Genomic DNA, 27,390 nt, shown 5'->3' with positions numbered 1-27,390 from the left:
AACCCATCTTAAAATGCTACTCAAGAGTGGTGGACCCTAACTAAATAGGACTAACAGGGATTACTGAATGTATAGAGAGAAGGGCAGCACCAATGCCCAGAGGTTTGTTTCATCCTTGAAAGAGTGTCAAAAAGATGCTGAAGAAACTGAACTGATCAACACCTGAAGACAGACATAAACTATCCTGAGAAAGCCTACTTACAAAGTTTCAAGAACCACCTTTAAATGATGACTCTAAGAAGATACTACAAACCTCTAGCCATGGTTTCTGTAGGAATTGTGTTGCCAAGATTATATTAATTACTGCACACAGTAATTCTCTCCACACTCAGTACATGTAATGTGAAAACAACTATTATAACTGGTACAATGGGACATACCCTCTGCCATACACTTCTCAGTGGTTTTCAGAGTATAGATGTAGATGTGGATTTCGGAGATATCAATGTGCTGTACAGGGTATTTAGCCAGCTGATGTGCCCTTGGATATGTGATGGAACCATTACTAATCATATCATACATTAATAACTCAACAGGTAGCATTGATGGCAAATCTAGCTTGCCCACCCTTCACTTTCTAACCCACCTGATACACCAGAAATCTCTACAACAGTTCCATCACACAGGTTGCGACTGTATCAAAACCAAGTTTATGCTCAGTAGTTTTCTCACCCTACAGCAGCAGCAGCAAACCCCCCCGCCCCCCCCCCCCCCCCCCAGCAGCTGGCTACTGGCCACAAACAACTCACCAACTTTGTCAGGTGTTATATGACCAGGTGAACATGGCACTATGATTTTGTTTACCAACTGTCATTTTCTGATTTGAATTTTTTTTTATGTTGCAGTTAGATATTGGATTTTGCTTGATCAAAACTAATGAACATTGTTCAAAAGTTGTATAATAGATTTACAAGTGGAAAAAAGTCTAACATTTGCAACATATTGTTTGCTCTGGGTTTGACAGAGCAGCAAGGGAGCTCAGAACACTTGCACTGTGTGGAGCGAGTGCTTGCAAAACACATCAGCAAAGGGTTTTGCTGCTTCAAGAAATGTCGTTCATTCTGTCATGATTCATTTTCTACATTCCGGAAGTCTCAATAACTGAAATATGTGATGACCCATGAACATTTAACCATAATGCACAACTTACATTCAATAGACAAGGTTCAGAAGTTTGGTGTAATAGTACAACAGGCTCTAACTCAAATCAACAAAAATTGAAGGAGTGACTATTAGTGCATTTTAGCTTGAATGTCATCATTTTTCCCACTGAGAATTCCTATGCAGTATTGTTACTGGAGTCTAGTTATGATACCTTTATGTTAACTTCTTAAGAGGTTCAGCCGTAAGAAAAGACATCTCCTTGAGCAAAGTGCAGTCTGAATAAAATAATTTTCAGCTCGTGGCTCAATAAGGATGTTGTACACTTCAAAACCCTCCCCAGGGTTATGTCTGTTGCAGCTGGTATTTGTTGCCAACAACTAAGAACAATAATTCAGCTTATGTAAGTCTGCTTTAATAAAACAGAAAGTACTTTAACATGAGCATGCCTATAACAACATGAATGAATATGATATTATTGATCTGGACTTCAAACTTGTCTGCATTTATTTGCTGTCCTGTGTCAAACTGAAACAGTGTGCAAGCTTGGCATATGATAGTTATAATTTAGTTATTGACTTTGGATCTGACTGACTGTAGCTCTGTCATGAAACAGCTAAGAATCTGGCCTTCAGACAGACTGAAACCGTGATGCACAGCAGCCACCGCTTCAGAAGCAAGCACATCACCTCAGTGGCACTGAAGTGCTGCAGTGATTGTGTCTTCCTTATTGCCCCAGTGGTGGCTACAACCAACAAACAGCAATGTAGAAGACAAGATTAGCTGCAATTTCTGCATGGAATGATCTCCCCAGACTCAAAAGCATAAAGTGATGTGTCAATGTCACACCTTATAAAGAAAAAAACTGAGATTATTCAAATTGACAAGGGTGTATCAAGTGAATTTGTCAGTATATTGAAATGTCATCCAGCAGTCACACCATTGCCAAATATATTCTACGTTGTTGCCAAGTTTCAGTTATTCATTCCACCAGACAATGTGAAGCCTGGCGCAGAAGTGAGCACCTTCTGTGTCTAAAAGACATGACGAATGAGGGCCGGAATACCAAAAGTATATGTCAATGGATTTTGTTCACATTTCTGAACTACAGCATAGTTACTAATAATACTCAGATGCTCCAACTGCAAATTAAACATCATAATCAGTAAATGTCACAATTACTTCTGTTTTTCTGTCATAAGCACATTGAAAGCTGAAAAACTAATTCACTGAATGCCATCCACATGTCTGGAGTGTCTCAAGTGATTATTCTGGACACATTATGACAAAGTAACACATCTTTTGATCATTGCAGACTTTGAAAATGTTTCTCTTAAGAGTGCTGTTGTTGGCATCATCTGAAAAACAGAGGGGCACAAATGACAGGAATGTTCAGATCCAAGGAGAGACTTCGTAAGCTATAAATTGTGTTATGTTCCAAACCAAGAATTAGCTCGAAAGTAGGCTCAAAAAGCTGTGTAACAATCGACATCAGTGAATATGCGCGGTGTTGGTTCAATTTGAGCTGCTGCTAAAATGAAAGGAGAAGCAATTGTCACCAGGACAAGGAATAAGGAACAAGAAGTGTAGACAGTATATATACATATTTTGAAAGAATGACAAGTATCTACTCATAATGATTACAGTATAACCACTGTTGATGTTTTGTCAGTAAAAGCAAAGAGTGTCCATGTTGAAGAGCTTTTCAACTTGCATTATGTTTAAGACAGAGAGATCTGAGGTAACAATGCATTCACCATGCTGAGTGTTGTGCTAATTTTCTATGCAGTGCTTCACAGTGAGTGCACAGTGTCATTAACTGAGTCCCTGACAGTATCATTTATAAATGATGTCTCTATCCTGCTATAATACTCAGATGAAAATTATCAGGATGTAATATGATGGCATAGATGGGTAGACAGTTCTAGTACTCACTGAGGCTATCTAAACACTGTTGAATCATGACACTAAACTGACACTGTGTCAGATCATAGCTCAGATTTATTTTATGCTCGTGGAAGAGTTGCTCAGTAGTAGGCAAATAGCCTCCACACCCTATTACCTCACACATAAGACAGACCCATAATATACCAATTAATCACAGTGAAATGCCTTTCTGGCAGCATTTATTTTTTCTTCTTTTTGTTTTTTCTTCTTTTACAGTAAATCATCACCTCATTTTGGAAGTGATTAACAATTGTTACAGTCTACCACACCATAATTCACACCCACTCCCTCCTTGGCCAACGACAACAATAACCAGCGATGTTTCTTAAAATATGGCACTGGACGCAGTTTTATAGCTACCTTCTTGTTGTCAGCTTTTTTGAGTGGTTGTTCCATTGTTACTCTGAAGATGAATACGAAAGGTAAATACTAATATTGTATTGTGGTGAACATCTAATGTTTCCATTCTTCAAGCTCTACCATTCAAAATGCAGTGAAAATGAGTGACATCTATGTGCTTATGACTGATAAACAATACAGGGTGTATGAAAAAGAATCATCCAATTGGGCATGTATATATTTCTGAAACTAATAAATATTTACAATGAATTTTGTTTTTTTTTATTAACAGGAAACTCAAAAAGTTTTTTTTTTTTCATAGCTTTTCATAGGTGTTCAATATGCCCCCCTTGAGGTCCATGGTGTGGTCTATGTGGTATTCAAATTGTTCCCACAGTGCAACGAGCATATCTTGAGTTACAGCTACCACAGCTGCTGTTATGCAATGTCTCAGTTCATTCATTGTTGTTGGTAATTGAGGCACATAACTAGAGTCTTTTGTAAATTCCCACAAGAAGTAATCACATACAGTCAGGTCCAGTGACCATGGAGGAGAGTAATGTAAGGCTGAATCATTTGGCCCAGTGCAACTGATCATTCAGTAATCCTTTGATTTAAAAATTCCTACACTTCCAGGTGCCAGTGTGGTGGTGCCCCATCCTGTTAGTAAATGAAGTTGTTTGAATCAGTCTGCAGCTGTGGAAAAAGAAAGTTTTCAAGCATATCGAGATATGTGCTTCCTGTAACAGTGTTCTCAGCAGAGAAAAATGGATTATATACCTTTTCCTGTGAAACTGTGCAAAACACATTACATTTTGAAGAGTCCCTCTCCTGTTGAACAACTTCATGTGGTTGCTCTCCATACCCCATATTCTCACACTATGAGGGATCACCTTTCCATTTAACCGGAATGTTGCCCCATCACTAAACACTATGCATGGAAGAAAACTGTTGTCCTTCATCTTTCCAAGAACAAAATTACAGAACTCCACTCATGTTGTTTGTCATCTTCATGAAGAGTTTGCAGTACATCTACATCTACATCCATACTCTGCAAGCCACCTGACAGTGTGTTGCAGAGACTACCTTGAGTACCTCTATCGGTTCTCCCTTCTATTCTAGTCTCGCATTGTTCGTGGAAAGAAGGATTGTCGGTATGCCTCTGTGTGGGCTCTAATCTCTCTGATTTTATCCTCATGGTCTCTTTGCAAGGTATACGTAGGACGGAGCAATATACTGCTTGACTCCTTGGTGAAGGTATGTTCTCGAAACTTCAACAAGAGCCTGTACCAAGCTACTGAGCGTCTCTCCTGCAGAGTCTTCCACTGGAGTTTATCTATCATCTCCGTAACACTTTTGTGATTACTAAATGATCCTGTAACAAAGCGTGCTGCTCTCCATTGGATCTTCTCTATCTCTTCTATCAACCCTATCTGGTACGGATCCCACGCTGCTGAGCAGTATTCAAGCAGTGGGCGAACAAGCGTACTGTAACCTACTTCCTTTGTTTTCGAATTGCATTTCCTTAGGATTCTTCCAATGAATCTCAGTCTGGCATCTGCTTTACCGATGATCAGCTTTATATGATCCTTCCATTTTAAATCACTCCTAACACGTACTCCCAGATAATTTATGGAATTAACTGCTTCCAGTTGCTGACCTGCTATATTGTAGCTAAATGATAAGGGATCTTTCTTTCTATGTATTCACAGCACATTACACTTGTCTACATTGAGATTCAATTGCCATTCCCTGCACCATGCATCAATTCGCTGCAGGTCCTCCTGCATTTCAGTACAATTTTCCATTGTTACAATGTCTCGATATACCACAGCATCATCCGCAAAAAGCCTCAGTGAACTTCCGATGTCATAGCTGAATTTTGTATGGTTTAATGTGTAAACATCAACACAACACATGCCAGTTTGACATCGGGGGCATGTTGAGCTGTCGAGCTGCATAGCGAATGAATTTCTTCGGACTCCTTGTGAAACTATGGCAGATGCAATTGATGTCTGTGTCAGACACTCATGGATGGGGTGGCATTTTCCCTTTACACAAACAACCTGTTTCTCAAAATTGTTCATGTCATCATCTAATGCTCTGTGCTGTAGGAGGATCACACCATACCTAGTACAAAAGGCATGCTGAATAGTTATTACTGAGCCGCACTGTACAAAGCATACAACACAAAATGCTCTCTGTTGTCCCACCACCATTTTTACTAGAACTGAAGTAGGCACACACTGCTATTACCTAGCAGTAACCACGTTAAACTCGAGAGTTTACTCATTCAAACAGTATGTTGTTCATGTACATATCTCAAATAATGTAATAGTTATGATTTCTCTAAATTGGATGATTCTTTTTATTTTCCCTGTATCATAGTAGTAACCAGCAAAGTGCGGCAAACTCGATCAGTCATCTGACAATTACAATCTCAAGTGTTTCATAGGATTTCCTTAGTTGATTTCATTGTGGTCATTATCAGTTAAAATAGAGGAAGAGGAAAACATCTGGATTTAAATATATTTTTGTAGTGGGATCTGAAAGTACGACTACTGTTGCACCAGTATACAGTTAGTGATATAACGTTGACAATGTGAACTTTCTCTCATTGCTTTAGTACAGACTGAGATAGAAAATAGCTGTTATAATTATTTATGTTTAACATATTGCAATCCATTTCAAGTGTGTTTTGATCATCATTTATCATTGAAGATAAATTGTCTTAGTTTAGAGCTGTTTGCCTGGAGTGGCTCGTGGAGTGGAGTATTTTGGGGAAGCAGTGTCAGTGAATGGCCAGAAATTGAGTGCCAGTGGTGCCTTCTGATGGCATGGAGCTGTGTCTCATCGTTTGTCATGACTGAAATCATGGCTTGTGCAGGTTGCAGATAATGTTTATCCAGTTGTTTTGGTGTGATATTGTGTGATACACTTTTCATAAATCACATGTTCACTTACATTTTTGGCATCCCATGATTCATCTGCATCCATGGCACACTGGATGAGTGATTTATGACATTACTCTACTGCACTGCTTAATCTGACACTGATTTTGATGTAATTATTCCACACAGTCATGATCCTTAAATTTGACGAGCATGGTAATGAATTAAGAAAAATGAGATTTTCCATTAAATAAATTATGATAGATATTATAATTTACTCATAAAATAACCACCTTGTAGCCTAGGCCAAAATGTTAATTTTCCAATGCTCTATTGCTAATTATGCATGAATTTTCAGGCATTAAAATTCCAAACGAATATCTAGTGAGCTACAGTAATTCAGCTCCAGTCCTGAAAGTCAGTCGACTATCACTGTTTTGTCAAACACTTTTCAGATGACATTTTATATAGAAACTTTTTCAGACAATATATGTAAAGGGACTTTAATGGCATCCTTTCATTAGTCATTGTCCTGTGATGCTGCTAAAACATGTCAAATACTTGTGACTCAAAGTGAAATGTCTATTGATTCAGACAACTAATGGGTAGTATATTTCATAACAGTGGAAGGAATTCTGGAACAAACTGATTACTTAACTAAGGGTAAAATACAGAACTGGCGCAATTACTGCCATTTTAGTTGCTTAGCAGATGGTAATTTGCCTAAGCAGTTATCTGCAGAATTACTGTACTTGTTGTTGTTGTGGTTTGGTTTGATGCAGCTCTCCATGCTACTCTATCCTGTGCAAGCTTCTTCATCTCCCAGTACCTACTGCAACCTACATCCTTCTGAATCTGCTTGGTGTATTCATCTCTTGGTCTCCCTCTACGATTTTTACCCTCCACGCTGCCCTCCAATACTAAATTGGTGATCCCTTGAAGCCTCAGAACATGTCCTACCAACCGATCCCTTCTTCTAGTCTAGTTGTGCCACAAACTTCTCTTCTCCCCAATCCTATTCAACACCTCCTCATTAGTTATGTGATCTACCCATCTAATCTTTAGCATTCTTCTGTAGCATTACATTTCGAAAGCGTATATTCTCTTCTTGTCTGAACTATTTATCGTCCACATTTCACTTCCTTACATGGCTAAACTCCATACAAATACTTTCAGAAATGACTTCCTGACACTTAAATCTATACTCGATGTTAACAAATTTTTCTTCTTCAGAACCGCTTTCCTTGCCATTGCCAGTCTAAGTTTTATATCCTCTCTACTTCAACCGTCATCAGTTATTTTGATCCCCAAATAGCAAAACTCCTTTACTACTTTAAGTGTCTCATTTCCTAATCTAATACCCTCAACATCATCGGACTTAATTCGACTACATTCCATTATCCTCGTTTTGCTTTTGTTGATGTTCATCTTATATCCTCCCTTCAAGACACCATCCATTCCGTTCAACTGTTCTTCCAAGTCCTTTGCTGTCTCTGACAGAATTACAATGTCATCGGCAAACCTCAAAGTTTTTATTTCTTCTCCATGGATTTTAATACCTACTCCGAATTTTTCTTTTGTTTCCTTCACTGCTTGCTCAATATACAAATTGAATAATATCGGGGGAGAGGCTACAACCCTGTCTCACTCCCTTCCCAACCACTGCTTCCCTTTCATGCCCCTCAACTCTTATAACTACCATTAGGTTTCTATACAAATTGTAAATAGCCTTTCGCTCTCTGTATTTTACCCCTGCCACCTTCAGAATTTGAAAGAAAGTATTCCAGTCAACATTGTCAAAAGCTTTCTCTAAGTCTACAAATGCTAGAAACGTAGGTTTGCCTTTCCTTACTCTAGCTTCTACGATAAGTCGTAGGGTCAGTGTTGCCTCACGTGTTCCAATATTTCTACGGAATCCAAACTGATCTTCCCCAAGGTCATCTTCTACTAGTTTTTCCATTACTCTGCAAAGAATTCGCGTTAGTATTTTGCAGCCGTGACTTATTAAACTGATAGTTTGGTGATTTTCATATCTGTCAACACCTGCTTTCTTTGGCATTGGAATTATTATATTCTTCTTGAAGTCTGAGGGCATTTCGCCTGTCTCATACATCTTGCTCACCAGATGGTAGAGTTTTGTCAGGACTGGCTCTCCCAAGGCCGTCAGTAGTTCTAATGGAATGTTGTCTACTCCCGGGGCCTTGTTTTGACTCAGGTCTTTCAGTGCTCTGTCGAACTCTTCATGCAGTATCACATCTCTCATTTCATTTTCATCTACATCCTCTTCCATTTCCATAATATTGTCCTCAAGTACATCGCCCTTGTATAGACCCTCTATATACTCCTTCCATCTTTCTGCTTTCCCTTCTTTGCTTAGAACTGGGTTTCCATCTGAGCTCTTGATATTCATACAAGTGGTTCTCCTTTCTCCAAAGGAGGCAGTATCTATCTTACCCTTAGTGAGATAAGCCTCTACATCCTTACATTTATCCTCTAGTCATCCCTGCTTAGCCATTTTGCACTTCCTGTCGATCTCATTGTTGAGACGTTTGTATTCCTTTTTGCCTGCTTCATTTACTGCATTTTTATATTTTCTCCTTTCATCAATTAAATTCAATATTTTTTCTGTTACCCAAGGATTTCTACTAGCCCCCGTCTTTTTACCTACTTGATCCTCTGCTGCCTTCACTACTTCATCCCTCAAAGCTACCCATTCTTCTTCTACTGTATTTCTTTCCCCCCATTCCTGTCAATTGTTCCCTTATGCTCTCCCTGAAACTCTGTACAACCTCTGGTTCTTTCAGTTTATCCAGGTCCCATCTCCTTAAATTCCCACCTTTTTGCAGTTTCTTCAGTTTTAATCTACAGGTCATAACCAATAGATTGTGGTCAGAGTCCACATCTGCCCCTGGAAATGTCTTACCATTTAAAACCTGGTTCCTAAATCTCTGTCTTACCATTATATAATCTATCTGAAACCTTTTAGTATCTCCAGGGTTCTTCCATGTATACAACCTTCTTTCATGATTCTTGAACCAAGTGTTGGCTATGATTAAGTTATGCTCTGCACAAAATTCTACCAGGCGGCTACCTCTTCATTTCTTACCCCCAATCCATATTCACCCACTACGTTTCCTTCTTTCCCTTTTCCTACTACCGAATTCCAGTCACCCATGACTATTAAATTTTCGTCTCCCTTCACTATCTGAATAATTTCTTTTATTTCATCATACATTTCTTCAATTTCTTCTTCATCTGCAGAGCTAGTTGGCATATAAACTTGTACTACTATAGTAGGCGTGGGCTTCGTGTATATCTTGGCCACCATAATGCGTTCACTATGCTGTTTGTAGTAGCTTACCCGCATTCCTATTTTTTTATTCACTATTAAGCCTACTCCTGCATTACTCCTATTTGACTTTGTATTTAGAATCCTGCATTCGCCTGAACTTATCATAAGAATTAATTCTGTCTCTGCTTAGTACAAATGAAATAGGTGCTTTGCATATTGGATTGAACAGATTGATGGGTGTTTCTCTTCCAATGTTAAGGGTTTTTGTTTCATTCTCTGCTTGTTCTTCATGGAGACATGAGAAAATATTGTAAAGAAGTTGTTCATAGTCACACAAAAGTGCTTAGCTTATGGAGTGGGATGAAAGAGGCAGAGACTTATTAGAGCTGCTAGTCATAAGGAGAGAAGGCAACAGCACACTATCTTTAAGGAGTCAGGGCTAGAGTAAGTGTACCAACACTAATGTCATGCAAAACCAGTGGACAGTATGATGCCACACCATTCTCTGAACACATGTACTATTCTGATTATACAGTTGTCACTGCCATCTATTAATTAGGGTTACAATATAACTGCTGCTGATGCTTTGTCAATAAATGTGAAAAGCACCTTATAGATGAGAATTTATATTTTCAATTTGCCTCAATTCTTGTGTTTCATCTTAGTAAATTCCTGAAAGTTTCATGCTAATGAGCCCTTTTAGCTGAGGTGGTTACACCAAACAACACCAATTTAACAGTAGTTCGTTTATTCACCTAAACACAGCAAAGGCTCACAAAGAACTGACATGGTGGAACAGCCCAAAGACAATGCTCAGCATCCAAAGACGATGCTCAGAGTCTAGAGACAAACGTATATTGATGCTGGTGTCGACCTCATCAGCACCACATAGCTCCCCCCCCCCCCCTGCCACAGTACGGAGTACTCTTGAGAGGCCGGGGGAGGGGGGGGGGGGTGACTAAGGCATTGGCATGGGTGGTCCGCGGGAGCCGGACCATGGTCAGCTCAACAGCGTCGTCGGGGAGCTGCGTGGGTAGATGTCATGAACCTGGAAGTCATTGAAGCGCACCGGGCATCGTACTGGGCATGCGGCGACAGGTAGGCCGGTGGTTTGCGGGTGGAACGGAGCAACGACGACGATGTCTCCAGTGGGCGTGGCGAAAACACGAAGCTTGTCCAGGTCGACATCGGGTGAGAGGGGAACACATTTCACCAGGTGGCAGGGAATGGCAGAGGTTGTGTCATCATGAGCTCTGGATAAAGGGAAACACATGATGAACAGTGTATAATTGCATAGTATTATTGAGATGTTGTGGATTATGTCCAGGGGGACAGGCACAAACATCTCGAGCAAGGGCATGTTCTAGATGGGGGGGCATGAGAAACCTCAACAGGGCGAGGCAGGCGACGGTGGAGAGGTCGAAGGGATCGGTGGCAAGGGCATGATCATAGGTAAGCTCGACATGTGGAACATGTGGTAACTTGACGGAGTGCGTGAGACCGGAGTAAGGGGCGAGGTCGGAGGAGACCTCAACGATTGCAACTGGAAGTCACTCGACAGAGTGTGTGAGACCGGCATAGCGGGTGAAGTTGGAGGAGGGCTCAACGATTGGAGCTGGAAGTCACTCGATTGAGTGTTTAAGTCCGACATGGAGGGAGTGGACAGAGCATTGTGAGCCACGATAGTGAGTCGCGTGGTTGTGGCCTGAAGGGCGGTAGAAGAAGGCTCAACACGAGTAGGCTTAAGTCTGTTGAGAGAGACTGTGATAGCTGAATCTTTCATCTGGATGTCAGAGGTGTTGGCTAACTGCCGTTGAACTCAGTACGGGCCGGTATATGGAGGTTGGAGGGGAGCACGGACAAGAGCTGTCAGAGGGGGAGAGAGGGCCGACAGTGTCAATATGAATATGCTGGAAACGCCCAGGAGGGATCGAACAGGAGCCGTGGGAGGGGGGGGGGGGGGGGGTGAAGTGTGCTTGTGTACTTTGCAGCGTTGGCATGTGACGCAGGAGTGTGCCCATTGCTGGCAGTCCTTGTTGACATTTCTTCACACAAAGCACTCCGCTATGAGGCAGGTGGATGCACGAACACCGGGGTGGGCTAAATTATGAAATGTGTTCAAGACAGCTCGACGGAGCGTGGTTGGAATGAGGGGGCGTAACGTACCCGTACTGTCGTCACACCAGATCTTACCAGAGATGCCAGGGAAGGTGGTGCGGACAAAGTGTAGTGAAGAAGTAGAGTCTGAAATCATGTTTTGTGTTTCCTTGTTGGCGGGTTGGAGGTTAGGCAGTTCAGAGAGGTCTAACAGAGAATGGACAGCGTTGACTCATGAAAGGAAATCAACAACTACATTGTCAGCACCCGTTTATGTGTCTGACATCGGTGGTGAAATGAGATATGAAGTCCATGTATCTGAAGCGGCGAGGAGGCGAGTCAGCTGGCAGGTTTGTAATGGCTACAGACAGGGGTTTGTGGTCCGTTAAAACATAGAAATGGCGTGCCTCAACATATGTCTTAAAATGCTTAATCGCTTGGTAGACCGCAAGCAACTCTCTGTCAAATGTGGAATATTTCCGTTGTGCATTGGTGAGCTTGCGTGAGAAGAACTGCAGAGGCGAAGTTTGGCCATCAATTGTCTGGCTAAGGACCGCACTGATGGCAGTATCGCTCGTGTCTGTGCTGATGAAAAGCTGCGCATTGGGATGATCATGCGCAATGGTGCATGCCTCGGCAAGAAGATTTTTGAGGGCAGTGAAAGAGTCAGCCATAGCAGGGGTCCATGGAACGGGCCGAGATCCAGACGTGTTGGTGCCTGCCAAGGCATCTGTCAGTGGAGCCTGAATCTCTGCAGCCCAAGGTAGATGTCGATGACAATAATTGACCATCCCCAGAAAGTGGCGGAGTTCTTTGAATGATGGTCTGGGTAGGTTTAGTATTGTTTGCACTTTCTCAGGGGGCGGCGAAATGCCATCAGCAGAAACCTGAAACCCAAGAAAAGTGACAGCGGGTTGATGTAGCTGCAATTTGTCCTGATTGGTCTCGATGCCTGCTGCTGCGAGAGTGTTCATAACAGTTTGCACATGTCAAACGTTGTTCTCAACGGAGGAGCTGAACACAAGAATGTCATCAAGATATGCAAAGCAGAATTTTAGGTCAAATAGCACTTCGTTGATGAAGCGTAGCCAGGTCTGGGTTGTGTTTTTCAGACCAAAGGGCATGAATCGAAACTGATCAGGTTGGTGAATGCTGTCTCCTTGACGTCTTCAGGTCCCATGGGGATCTGGTGGTAGGCCCGTTTGCAGTCAGTGACAGAGAACGTGGTCGCACCTGCGAGGGATCTGGTAAAGTCAGCAATGTTGGGTATGGGGTACGTGTCCATAATTGTTCGTGCATTTAGACGATGGTAGTCTCCACACATGTGCCAGGACCCGTCTTTCTTGGGTGTCATATGTATGGACGTAGACCAGCTACTGCCAGAGGGTTCAATGACACCGGAGCTTAGTAGTTCAGAAATCTGATTTTTAAGGTCAAAAAGATGCTCGGGACAAAGTCGACGTGGTTTACTGGAGATCAGGAAACCTGGCGTGAGGAGAAGCTTGTGAACCATGCCATTGGTGACGACAGAAATGTTGCCGGCAGCGCGGGAGGCGGTTTGTTTACAATGTGTGGCGGGCGGGGCAGGCGAGGCGTGGTCATGGTGTTCGGAGCCACTCGGCGGATCCAACAAGAGCCGAGGTGGCAAAGTGTGCCAGGAGTCAACACGACAAGATGGCTGCCAGCCCGAAGCAGTGGCACCATGGTCAGGTGAGCCCAGTAGAGCTTGTGAGCTGTTAGTGAGTCCATTGTCCAGGGGCACGGCCTGTGGCAGCACAGTCGCGGGCGAAGCGCTTGGCGCGAGTGCACTGTTTGTGTTGTCAGTGGCAGTCGCACAGCGGCATGCAGGAGCCGCAGTTGCCTAGTATGAGGTGCTGTCCGCAAGGGGCGCTGTAGGAGCCGTCAGTTCGGGAACACGTGACGCTCATCGTACATGCGCACTTGTGTCTGGCTGAGTGTCAAACGCTGCCATGTTAGTGAGGTGTGGCCCTGTGGAACTGTCGGTACATGTTATGACAGACTTGATAGCTCATTTGCGAGGGGTAGCGGGGGGTAAGCACATGGAGGCTCGATTGCTGGGACTGCAAGCAGATTCGGCGCACTTAATGACCTTGCTTTGTCCTTGCTGTAGTGTCTGTAATTCCTTTGCTGCATCGGAGAGCTGGAGCTGAGTTCCATGGAGCCAGAGGGAGAGCTCGAAGTTTTCCCTGCATAGGCAAGTGACGTATTCAAGCTCGACAAGGCACTTGTGAGTTGTTTCTTGTAATGTCGCCGACAGAGATGAGCATGTACGGATGAGAGGAGCCCGGACCGATGTGTCACGGGGGGTTTGCTCGACGAAGCACAGGGGAAGTGAGTCTTGGACGGGTCATAAAACACGGTGTTTTGCACTAGGTCCGGTGAAAGTTTGTGGTGTCGCAAGAAGTCAATGCCTAGTATAGGTTCGTCAATTTCGCACACTAAAAAAGTCCACTCAAGTTTGCAGTTTGCAGAGAATGAGACGACGTGGGAAGTTGAACCCGAGCATTGTAGTTTAGTTGAATTCACAGCATGCAGTGAAGTATGATGAGGGCGGATGTTCAACGACACTGAGGATGTAGGCAGAAGCAAAACATCAGCGCCTGTGTCCACTAGGAAAAAGTATCCCAACGAAATGTCTTTAATATAAAGTCGTCCGCAATTATTCGGTTGTTCCCAGACAGAATGGAGCACTGGTGGGTGCCTGTGATGTTGTGCGTAGGAGGTGGCACCTGGACCTACCTGCGATTGGCGTTTGGGAAGTAGCAGGGTGGTCTGCAGTTCCATGCCGCCTCACCAAACCATGTGTGGAAGTAACAGTATGGGTAGTGCGGTTGCATTTCCTGCGAAAAGTTTGTTGCCAGAGGTGGTGGCTGAGGTTTGGTGGCTGCAGCAGTTTTGGTTGTAGGAGGGGCGTGACCATGGGTGGAGATGGTGACATCCCAGTTGCTTGTTTACTGCTTCCTGGAGCGAGCGGAACAGTCGGTACAGTGTGACCCTGACCACGTCCGGCCGCAGGACAATGAGCCTGAACCTGAGACTTGTCAGGTAGGCAGTGACTGGCGAAATAGAGCAGTGATGCATCATGTAGCTTGTCAGCAATTGTCATTCTTTGCTCGACAGGTTCGGGAGACCTCTGAGCCAGAGCAAAGCGGATTTGAGGAGATAGCTTATATGGCCAGATGGCGAGGAGAGCTGGGTCAGAAAGTAGATTGTCGCTGACCAGGGCACATAGCCGTCTCCAGAGCTGGGAAGGTTTGTCGTTGCCTAGTTGCTTGATGTGGAGAACTTGCCATATTGCTGCCTCAGTTGAGCGTGCAAGCCGACGTAGAACTGTCTTTTTGGCTAGAGTGTACCGGGTAGCTGAGTTTGGGGCATCGACCAGGTCAGCAATCAAGTCCTCCTGGTCGTACAGGTGGGTGATGAGGCACAGAAACCTGGTTGACTCATCGAGTTTGTAATGGTCGAACACTTCGACCACAATTCTGAACCAGGTTGTTGCTCTGTCGGGATTAAATGGCGGCATCATTGGTAAGCATTGTAGAATGTTCAGAAGAACAGGTTGATTTGAGTTCGTTGGGGCACTGCCTGAAACGAGCTGTTGTTGTTGTAGTATTCCAGGAGAGTGTGCCTCCAGGGGATGTGGTGATGATGGCTGCTTGGGTGGCAGTGTGAAGGTGACTCGTTGTGGTTGAGCGCGATCCATCGTGATGCGGAAGGCCGGTGCGGGTGAGACACCGTAATGTGTCGTTTGTGGTTGCGGAAGCTCAGCATTTGGCAGGTGTGTTCAGATTGATGTGTCGTGGAAGACCGATGAGGATGAGGTACCAAGATGTGCCAAGAACGGTAGCAGAAGCTCGAATGGAGCCGGCGTGGGGGTGACAGGTGAGAAAAAGTTCTAAGTTTGAGAATGCGTGTTAGTCGATGGAAAGCTCGATGTATGATCAGAGCCAGGGCCACCTGTATTACAGGGAGGCTACAGAGGTACGGGCTGTCCAGAAGCACAGTGTGGGAAATGATGTCGAACGTGGGACAGAATGTGTGAATGTTCACTGTTCATAGTCACTCCACTCAAAACGGTGTGCGGATAAGGTGAATGTCATGGCAGAAAACACTGAGGTGTGACATTGGGACGGAGATGGAGGTCAGGCAAAGATAACAAGTTATTGTTCCTGTTGCAGGCCGAGGTATCGAAGCAGGAAGGAATGTGCTGATGCTGAACTGAGGCAGGTGCGGGCGTGGTCGGGTGCTGAGGAGGCTGACCTGTGAACGAAGCAATTCCAGCCACATGGCAGGAATCTGCGTGGTACTGCACGGACTGTGGTGTGGCAAATCATTGTTTTGGCAGTGGTAGGTTGTTCAACAAAGCATTTGCAAAAATCGGCATCGGTCCCACACTGCACGGAGATCCGTATGAGGTAACTGCACCATCGATGAGGGAGGGCACATGTGGTGGAAACAAAGGCGTATGATAGCCGGTGTCATGCACACTCCTAACCTCACTTATTGTTGCAGCCTCGAAAACGTCCGGCAAAATCGGCGTAATCGTCAAGTGAGAGGCATCGTGTTGCAGTCCTGGTGGGTGTACATTGCCCGCAACACGATGCATGTCGATCACAAAATCCGTCATTAGGCACTGGGCTGAAGTGATTGTCTGAATGCTGTGTCAATGTAATACACACAAAAATAACCAACACGGAGGTCGCAGACACAGTAAAACGGCGAAAATTGAAGACGTTACAACTCAGGGTCACCAGTGAGGTAGTTATTTGGGTTGGTTACACCAAACAACACCAATTTAACAGTAGTTCATTTATTCACCTAAACACATCAAAGGCTCACAAAGAACTGACATGGTGAAACAGCCCAAAGACAATGCTCAGCGTCCAAAGGCGATGCTCGGAGTCTAGAGACAAACGTATATCGATGCTAGTGTCGACCTCATCGGCACCACACAGCTATCAAATTATTTGTATGGATATTACCTAAGGGTAATTGCTGGAACACATGACTGCTTTGAGTGATATTCCCTTCTGGAATGAATATGACTTAGAAAGTGATGTTAATTTGATTTTCAGTTCCTTTCCTGTTGACTTACTGAATGCTGTCTGAATGATCTGACAACTGTGTTGTCTCATGGTGTGGACACCACGAAGTGTTGTAGCAACTGTGAGTCAGTGCTGAATGCACACATGTGCAGAGATGTTCACTGCAGTAAGGGGAAAGGGGAAGAGGGGTTACTCTCCATTCTTAAATGTCCCCGTATCAAAATGAGTAAAGTAACACAAGGTTCATTCACAAGAAAACTTGATGTCTGCAAATCCATAAATAAGAATTTGTGAGCTGTAGTTATGCATGAAAGAAAAGAGACTCTTGGATTTTATAATGTTTCTGATAGGGGCTGCAAGTAGAATCTGGTACCATGTTTATTTTCTCACTTCATACTGAAACAAGAGCTTTGATGCAAGAGAAGGAAAGGATGCGTATGCTCCCAGTAAAGCTATTTACTTGTGTGCAACTATCAAGTGCAGAAAAGCTCCTTAGTTCTTTTTGTGTGTGTTGCATAAATTTTGATGTCATCTCATCTTCCTTTGCAAATAGTTTCTCTTCCTACTGGAGTAATAAGAGAGTCGTCAGTCACTGGTTAATATTCTGATGACTAATGATGTAATACTGGTTCCACATGCTCCATTGGATCTGGGAACAGAGTTTCACTCTGGCTACACAACGAATGTGCAGATAGTGATATCAGCACACTGCGTCCAGAGCAAAGAATGTCTTCCTGTTTATATTCTTAGCATGTGCTGGAGTGTCTGTCAGTCAGTCAACGCAAACACATTGGGTACAGCTATTTATCATAGAGGCAACTGGAACACAAAATTTGTAGAGTACCATGCACATTTAATGAAAGCTACTGCCTTCCATGCACATGGATTTTCCAGAAGTGATACTGGGAAACATAGTTCATTTAAATTCCAAAAATTGTTATTACTGCATGAATTAGCTTTTCAGTTTTCAATGTGCTTACAACAGAAAAATGGAAACAATTGTGACAGTTACAGATTTTTGATATTATGGTTTATATCTGCAGTTGGAGCATATGAGTGTGATCAATAACTACACTGTAGTTCAGAAATGTGAATAAAATCAATTGACATATACACTGATCAACCAGAACATTATGACTGCCTACCTAATAATTCATATGTCCATCTTTGGCATGGACAACAGCTTCAATGTGTTGTGGCATCAAAGCACCACAGTTTGCCGCCTGTCCTGTTTTACCAGTCTGTTCAGCCTACAACATCTGACATCTGTAATAAGGTGTGGCCTCCCAACCCCACAATGTCTGAAAGTGCTTTCACCTTGACTTCACCACATGTTGAAAACACTCACCACAGTACTCCTCAAACACTCAACAGGTTGCTGGAGGGAGTCACACAAAAGTCACCTAATTCCCGTAAATTCCGGAGAGGGGGGCCATGAGCTCTGATGTGATGTTCAATCACCCCCCAGATGTGAAACTCGCTACTTTGTTCCTCAGACCAGTCCATCAGTGCTGGCCTTCTGACATGGAACATAAGCTTTCTGAAAAATGCTGCTGTCATCAGCAAAAATGATCGTCATGAAGGAGTGTATGTCACTTGCGACTGGTCTACGATGCTCCTTGGCCATTATGGCACTTTGCAAGAGCTCCACTGGACCCATATGAATGTTCCCCACAGCATAATGAAATCGCTACCAGTTTCTCTCCATGCTGCAGTACAAGTGTCAAGGAGCTGTTGCCCTGGCAGATGACGGATTTGCGCCATGCCATTTGCATGATGAAGAAGGTACTGGGATTCATCAGAACGTGCAACTCTCTGCCAATTCTCCAATGGTCATGTCCCTATTTCAGTCATAGTCACCAATGTTGAGGTGTTGAGATTGGCACATGCATGGGTTATCAGCTGCAGAGGCTCATTTTTAGGAGTGTTCAGTGCATTGTTTTCAGACACACGTGTACTCTGCCCAGCAGTAAAGTCTGATGTTAGTTCCACCACAGTTTGCCGCCTGTCCTGTTTTACCAGTCTGTTCAGCCTACAACATCTGACATCTGTAATAAGGTGTGGCCTCCCAACCCCACAATGTCTGAAAGTGCTTTCACCTTGACTTCACCACATGTTGAAAACACTCACCACAGTACTCCTCAAACACTCGACAAGTTGTGCAGTTTCCTAAATACCAGTGCCAAGCCTCCAGATTATCACATCCTGCCCTAGTTCATACTCAAATAGATCACACACCTTCTCCATTCTACACATGGACAGCATGCTCACTGATACTACACGCACCATGCATGTGGCTGACTAGCACACATTCCTCACCAGCTGATGCTGCTATTACCTGGAGGGGTTTATATCTATAGCAGGTTGGTGGTCATAATGTTGCAGTTTATCAGTTCTAGCCACCACTGGGTCAATAAGAAAGATACAATCAAAGCAGATCTTCAGTGCCACTGAGGTGACATCTTTGCTTCTGAAGCGAGGGCTGATGTGTGTCACAGTTCCAGTCTCACTGAAGACCAGATTCTTTAGCCATTTCATGACAGAGCTGCAGTCAGTCAGATCCAAAGTCAATAAATTAATTATAACTATCATATGCCAAACTTGCACACTGTTGCAGTTTGATGTAGGAAACAAATCAACACAAACTGAATAATATCTTATTCAGTTGTGCAGTTATAGGCATGATCACATTAAAGTACTTTCTGTTTTATTGAAACATACTGTCAGAAGCTGAATTACAGTTCTTAGAAGTTGGTAACAAATACCAGCTGCAATGGACACAAGCCTGGAGAGGGTTCCGAAGTATACAACGTCTTTATTGAGCCACCAGCTGCAAAATGTTATATCTACAATGCCCTTTGCCCAAGAAGATGTGTTTTCTTACAGCTCAACCACCAATTTCCTCTTAAGATGTTAACAAAAAGATGTCATAACTAGGCACCAGTAACAATACTGCATAGGAATTTCCAATAAGCAAAATAGTCATATTCAAGATAAAATGCAGTAATAGTCACCTCTTTGATTATTGTTGCTTTCAGTTATAGCTTGTTGTACTCCTACACCCAACTTCTGAATCTTGTCGATTGAATGCAAGTTGCATACTACTGTTAAATGGTCACAGTTCATCACATATGGCAGATATTGAAACTGCCTGAATATTGAAACTCAGTCATGACAGAACAAACGACATTTCTTGAAAAAGTAAAATCTGTTGCTGACATGTTTTGCAAGCAGTCACTCAGAACAGTTCAAGTGTTCTGAGCTCCTTTTCTGCCTTCACACATCTGTTGAATCCAGAGCAAACAATATGTTGCAAATGTTAGACTTTTCTCCACTTGTGACACCATTTTACAACTCTTGAATAACATTCATAAGTTTCAATCATGCAAAATCCAATATCCGACTGTAAAAAAAAGTACTTCAAATTAGAAAATGACAGTTGATAAACACAATCATAGCATCATGTTCACCTGGTCGTAGGATGCCTGACAAAGTTGGTGAGTAATGTGTGGCCAGTAGCCGGCTGCCTGGGGCTGTTGTAGGGTGAGGAAACTACTGAGAGTAAACTTGGTTTTGACACAGCTACAACCTGTGTGATGGAATTGTTGTGGAGATTGCTGGTATTACAAGAGGGTTGGAAAATAAAGGGAACTATTTTTGAACTCCATTAGGTTGACTACTTTTGCAGACAACTGAAATGCATTTAAAAAAAAATGGAATGGAGTGGATTCAATCTTGCAACTTGTGTGATGTCTACCGCTAGACTACAAGCTGTTACAGCCTTGCAGTCACTTAAGGAAATGACTACACTCCCTCCAGACACTCCTGCATTCTATAGTGCTGCCACATTGTACATATCACCAAACTTAAAATTCTGAGAAGTGATGGACTTTATTGGCTACCTTAAGTCAAGAAATCAGACCTAACCTCCGTGGCGGCTAGCCAGCAATCAATTTTTTGTCTAAGGCTGTGCATATGGGCATCCACATAAATGCAGTAATTGTTAAAGACATAACATTGTTTCACAGCAGTCAGCCATGTCACGCTACAATGGGACAAATAAAAGGTTTAGTGGAACTGCAAGAAATCAGTTCCAGAAGTGTATGAGAATTCTGTAAAGAATAAAAACTCAGTATTGATATTCCAGGTGTGTGTGTGTGGCGCTGTGAGGGGGGGGGGGGGGGGGGGGTCAAGAGGCTCCTCTTGCACACAACTGTGGCTGTATGCTGAACTAATGCTTTAGACACTAGAAACCAGTATTCTATACTTAATATACTAAACTTTTCATGTGAAAGGATAAAACTTATTACACAAAACTACTTAAAATTTAAGTATAGCTCCCTTATTCAACTTTCTGTGAATCAGTATGTTGGCAGAAGTTTTTACTATAGTTTCTCCTAATTCTCCATAAATTTGTTGTATAGGTAAAGGCCTACTTTCTCAACAATTTTTCCAAATATTAAGGATGGTATGTTTACATAGAGACTAGTGTACATCTGAGGTCAGGGAGTATATTGCAGAGTTTCAGTAAAAAAATTAGTACTTTCAAATCAGGAGAACCACTGATAAATTTGACTTTACTTTGAATACCATTGTTAAAGAGCAGAAACATTACCAAATTGTCTGCAGTGTTTCTCTATAGCAAAGTAAATAAATTCACATATTTCTTAATTGTTAGAAGCTGCCAGTAAGAATAAGTGGAATGCAACACCAGTAAGAGTTCACATGATTATGAATCATACCACTTGAAAGTTACCACAAGAGGCTTGAAGCACCACATATTGTGCTGTAAATACAGTAATTCTATGATTTCACCTCCTGAGGAGTGAGGTGTAATGATCTCACACTTTCAGGTAGCCACCAAAAAGATATGACAAGTTCTCAGTACTGGAATGGACATGTGTCAAAATTCCCTTCAGAAATTACACCAGAACATACGGATAGCTCGTGCTACATTCTTTGATGAAATGTAATGTGTGTGACAGTTTGCAAGCTGAGTAGAAGTGGTAAACTCTAAGCTTCTTTGAACTCCGTGTGTTTGGTATGTTGCCATTTTTTTACAAAAACTTGTGGCCTTCAGGAGACCAGTATGTAAGCATAAATGATCTATCACTTTCAAGCAATGGAACTTTGAAAAGCATGAGTTTGCGTGGTGAAAAATTGCACAAAGCTAGGGACACAGCTACATATCTAATAGAAAGTACAGAACTAATAATTTATTAGAAGAAAGAGAGAGAGAGCTGTTTTAAATATCCTCTGATCTTCCCTTTTGTGTTCTCATAGTTATATGGACCAAAATAAACAATGAGGTGTTTTTTAATAGCCATTTGCACATTTCCAAGGGTGTCTGCAGTAGGGGCACATCCTGCCCACAAGAGAGCACGACAGGAAGACAAAGCAGACAGGCCACTTCAACAGCATACATCACAACCATTTGGAGGCAGAACAAAAGCAAACAGGCAACATCAGCTTCAACCAAGAAGGCATACACCACGACTACAGCGAAGAAGGCATACACCACGACTACAGCGAAGAGGACATTCACTGCATCCAAAAGGGAACATCATACATCGCAAGAGGAAGCATGCCATGCTGCAACAGAACCAGGAGCTGAGAGACACAAAAAATGAAAAGTGATGTCATTCCATACGAGAAAATAAAACAGTAAAAAAAATACAGTTAATCAAAGAAAAGGGAGTTGGTGGCAAATCCTCCAAACATTGTGTGTAGATGATATGGTTGGAGGAAATACGAGAAAAAAGATTGGTGTGTGTGTGTAACATAAGTCTAGGTGGTAAATATCAGGTGACATGTATGTAAATCAAAGTCTCACTATAGAGAGTGGAAAACAGCAGAAGTGTATAGAAAACAAAACTTTTATTATTCTTCGCTAGCCACCTGACAGTAACATTCACTTACATTGTGCAACTCAGTAGGGAAGAGTAGTACACAGAAATACAGGTTTTTGTTGATTTTGTAGAAATTATTTCTTAAAGGACAAAATGGCTGTATTTATTCATTTTTATTTATTTATTTGTCCATATTTAAGCATTTGCATGCAATTGATGTCATGATGAGTAATGTACAACAGTTTTTATAAACTATGGTTGACATGTTAAGAAATATAACTATAGTACCATGCATAACTAAAGTACACACTGTAAAAGAACATACATAGTAAAACAATGCAGTTGACACATAAAGATTTCTCCACATGGTTAACAGTTAAATATGGAACTAAAAATTGTTAAGTTACTTGCTAAGTTTCACATAATAAAAGAACAGCGAACATTCACAAAAAATTTCTTGATGCAGTTAATACTAGAATGTGATCTGAACGTTATTTAGTACTTGCATATTTATTATATATGTAGAACAAGAGATAAGAATAGAGAAAAAAAGTACAGGAAGAGGTATTTATTTATTTGTCCATGAGAGATGGTTGGTACACACAATGTACATAAGATGTTGGACATCATTTACCACAGTATTGTTTCTATCATTTTAACATCATTAATCTCTTATGGTTACACTACTTACTATTGGTACATTATTTGTATTTGTTCAGTGGTTACACAATGTTACTATGGTTTCAGTGGATAAGACTGGTACATTATTATTCATATTGGCACATTATTATTTATCAAAATACTCTTTCAGACTGTAGAAGTAGGGATCAATTAGATACTCCTTTACTGAAGCTTTGAACCCCACTGTGTTATTTATTGATTGTATGTTCCATAGTAGTTCCCTGAATATCTTTTTTCCAAGGTGTAGAACTCCATTTTGGCAGAGCTTAGGTTTTGTATGATGCATATGGGAATCCAATTTTTGCCTTGTGATGTAGGTGTGAACATCTTCATTTTTGAGGAAGAGTGCTGGATTTTCAGTCGCATACTGCTGTATGAATGCTATGGTTTCATACGTATATGAAGGCATGGAAGTAAGAGGATTTGCAGTTTTCTGAAGAGTGGCTTGCAAGATTTTCTGTGTATGGCACCTTCTATGATTTTATTTTGCTAACAGATTTTCTTCCACACCCACAACCCTGTAATGTTTTCCATTATCACTGTACCCTAAAGCATTTTTTCATCACTTCCCAAACTGCACATGCTCTGACTTCTGAGCCACACACAACAGATGGCTATGTGGCCACGTGGTTGTTGGTGCAGCATATCATGCTCCTAATTCTTCCCACCAATAATTATAATTATCCCTATTGAACACATCTCCTTCCTCATTCTCATATACTTTCGCATTTCATTTTCCATGACTACCCATGCCATACACCCCCCAACCAAAGCCAACCTAATCCGAACATTGAACCTTGTCTTTCTTAGTTCACCCCACCATCCATCTGTGACTCTCTGCCCCATCTAACCATCCCTGGTCACCTTACAGGAATTCATTACCTCCATCTCAGCCTCACCATTCTTCCCCGTGCCCCTTCCCAAGAACACCAACATTGCAGAAGAAGAAAAGACTGCCATACACAGCCTCAAAACAAATCCTGACCTAATCATCCTAGCTGCACACAAAGGTTTCACCACTGTCATTACGAACTGCAGTGACTACCTGACAGGAGGCCTTTGCCAATTATTTCACTACTCCATCTATAAATCCAGTCAGAATGATTCCATCCCAGAAGTCCACATAACCTCTAGTGCCTGCTTAAAGCATTTGATCCTTTGCAGAACCTCTACCCTGAATCCATTTCCCTTCTCTCCTCTATGACACCCAACACCTCCGCATTCTAAATGATGCAATACACTTTTTTCTCTGCCAATTTCAGTTGAAAAAATGCGGAATTTGTTGTGGCACATGGTGGAATAATCTCACTTCAGTCCCTTCAGTTTCATGAAGTTCCTATACATGGTGGTGCTATACATAGTCTTCAGAATGGCATCTGAAAGAGTGGTGCATTCCAAGCAGATAGCTGTCATCAAGTTTCTTTTAGCAGAAAACCAGAGCAGCACAGATATTATAGGCACTTGCAGAACGTCTACAGAGCCTTGGCAGTGAGTTATTGGGCAAGGCATCTGTCATCATCGCAAGTTCAGGCAAACCTATCTGATCTCCCATGTGCCAAATGGTCATGCACACCTGTGAGCTGCCCAGTCCATCCACCCAGCCCTTCTTATTCCAGTCCTGTCACAGGCTTATCCTCTCCCATCAGAGTCCAGGTCACCTGTGAAAGCAGCCATGTCATATACTTGCTCTGCTGCAATCATTGCACACCTGCACAGCTATTTATATTGGTATGACCAGCCCCAGAACTATAATATTTATGAACAGGGGCAAAAACTTGATAGTGCCCCCCCCCTCAAACATTTGAGATAAGACATCAAAATCTAAAATTTAAAAAAAATCAATTTTTCAAAAATGTGTTCATTTTGTAGTGTACAACTTTCTGAAAAGTTTGATATAAAAACCATATATCTCCAAGGAAATGTAAGACATGGTATTTGGCCTTAAGTGTACCATAGTGCAAGGCCACACCTTTTCACACAGCATTCTTGTTTCACACGTCACTGTATTTCGCTCTGTGGAATTCTAACGTGTATATTTTGTAGTGGAAGCCATCAAACCTATATTTAGGACAGTGGAAATTATCACAATTAATACTGGGTGGGGTTATTTGTGACCAGGAGAATAAGAACTCTTCAGAAAAATTGTGCTCTTCGTTGCCTATTAACTGATAACTCTCTCTTTTGACATAAAATTAATATAGGAAACATAAAGACAGTAAAGACAAGAGTCAAGCAAGACAGTACACATTTCTTCAATCCTTGGGTCTCAGCATTTTTTCCCTCAAATCTTGCTGCAGCTTTACACAGCCTGCTTTCCTTTCTGCAAAATAATCTAGTGCCTCATCAAAGTTCGTCAACCATTGTGCTACATGAAAAATCAAAATGTCACTGTCTAATACTGAAAAAGCTTTTAATACAAATAGTATCCAAGACTGGCATGGTTTCTCGATTTGATTATGTCTGTTTTGTACTTATCTGCTATAAAAAAAACAAAAGAGACCTTTCTAATATTGCAGCTATTGTAACACATGCCATATACACAAGACTGTTTTGGCACAAATGGTCATTTTTATCTACAACATTTACATCAATAAAACGAGAGAATATCATTCACGAAATACCAATATCAAATGCCTATTAGGCTTACTACAAGCAAAAAGTTTTATGTTAGGAAATAGTTTCACATTTCCTTCATATGCTTCAGTTTCTCAAAAATGAGATTGAAAAGTAGTAGTAGTACAAAATTTTTATATAAATCTAGAATCATCACTGTCTTCCATAGAATTTGTGTGATTTCCCGTTTCTTCTCCTTCCTCATTCTAACAAATAATCTTGCTGTCACTAATTCTGGAACTATGCCTGCCATTGTCAAAACTTATTCTCTGGTTAACTTCACTAACCCTGTCAAAATAACCGATTTAGTTTTCCCACATTTATTCTCCAGTTAGACATTACTACGTGTTCATACAATACATTTTCCGTGCATTCCAAGAATAGAATGAAGTAGCTGCTAACCAGGGAATGTACAACTGGCCCTCAGTAGTGTAACGATCTGGCAAAATTTTTTTGTCAAAATTTCATTTTTTTGGACACACCGAGAAGATACTATGTAATCTTTCTTGCCTGTTATTCCTGTTAGTCATTTATTTCCGCTCTGGTAGTCTGAATCTACAGATTTTATAATAATAATGACAATGCTTATTGTTCACACGCACAGTCAACCAAATAAACAAACAGCTATTGGCATTCACCTGTTTGGGTTAATTTGGCTCAGCTCGTATAGTCCCACTCCCTTTTGTCATTGGGAAAGTTTTTTATTTCTAGATGTGGTGGGGATCTCCCTGACAAAGACATCATGTACACTATGCACACATTCAAAAGTCAATGTATGCTTCATTCAGAAATCAACTTAAAATGTGTTCGTAAACCAACAGGGATGCATTTCAAAATCATATGAACAATCAATAGACCAACATGCGCTGCATGCTAGGTGCTTTGTGAAACAAGTTTTTTTTCTTCAAGAATATGAATTTGGTGCTCCCTGAAATTGCCACCTGGGGCAGATACCCCAGCTTGTCCGCCTCCCCTCTAGATATGGACCTGGGTATGACTACCAACTACCTGTCCACCAAGATGAAAGGGCATGGACAAACTGATCAAAAGCAAAGTAGACCACCCTGTGGCACAACATGCAGCTGAACATAACATGCTCAAGTTCAGTAGCTGCTTGACAACCTGAGCTACCTGAATTCTTCCCTTCTTCTTACTACACATCCTCCACTCCCAAAATACGTTATTTTCCTATGTTAAAAAATGGTTCGGATTACTGTTATTCTGATTGATTACAACATTCAATGAGCATTTAAAGCCAACATTCTCACAAAATATTTGTTATTTTTATGTAATTAAAGCTTACAAACCATTAAATATCAAGATCTGGTCATATGATCAAAAACACACTGTTATTGGCTGCTGCTCTGGTGATGTCACAGACTAGGAGTAAGACAAACCTGTACTTGTGTTAAAAGTAATGTTATCCAAAGTTACGAGGTTTTTATGTACTTTTTACTGCAAACAGTTTAGCTATTTAGCAATGGAAAATTCAATTACAACTTGTAAGTAACAAC

General features: G+C 41.8%; 1 protein-coding gene across 1 annotated transcript; it reads left to right on the top strand.

The window, feature by feature from the left end:
* The first annotated feature begins 3,289 nt into the window (after positions 1-3,289).
* On the top strand, positions 3,290-23,250 carry LOC126419868 (uncharacterized). Its single transcript, XM_050087124.1, has 2 exons — positions 3,290-3,470; positions 22,076-23,250. The coding sequence occupies exons 1-2, from the start codon at positions 3,367-3,369 to the stop codon at positions 22,368-22,370; spliced, it is 399 nt and encodes a 132-aa protein (XP_049943081.1). The 5' UTR covers positions 3,290-3,366; the 3' UTR covers positions 22,371-23,250.
* The last annotated feature ends 4,140 nt before the right edge of the window (positions 23,251-27,390 follow it).

Source organism: Schistocerca serialis, chromosome 9 (genome assembly GCF_023864345.2).
Source record: "Schistocerca serialis cubense isolate TAMUIC-IGC-003099 chromosome 9, iqSchSeri2.2, whole genome shotgun sequence".
In the NCBI taxonomy this organism is placed as follows: Eukaryota; Metazoa; Arthropoda; class Insecta; order Orthoptera; family Acrididae; genus Schistocerca; species Schistocerca serialis.
This window is presented reverse-complemented; position numbering and strand designations above follow the sequence as displayed.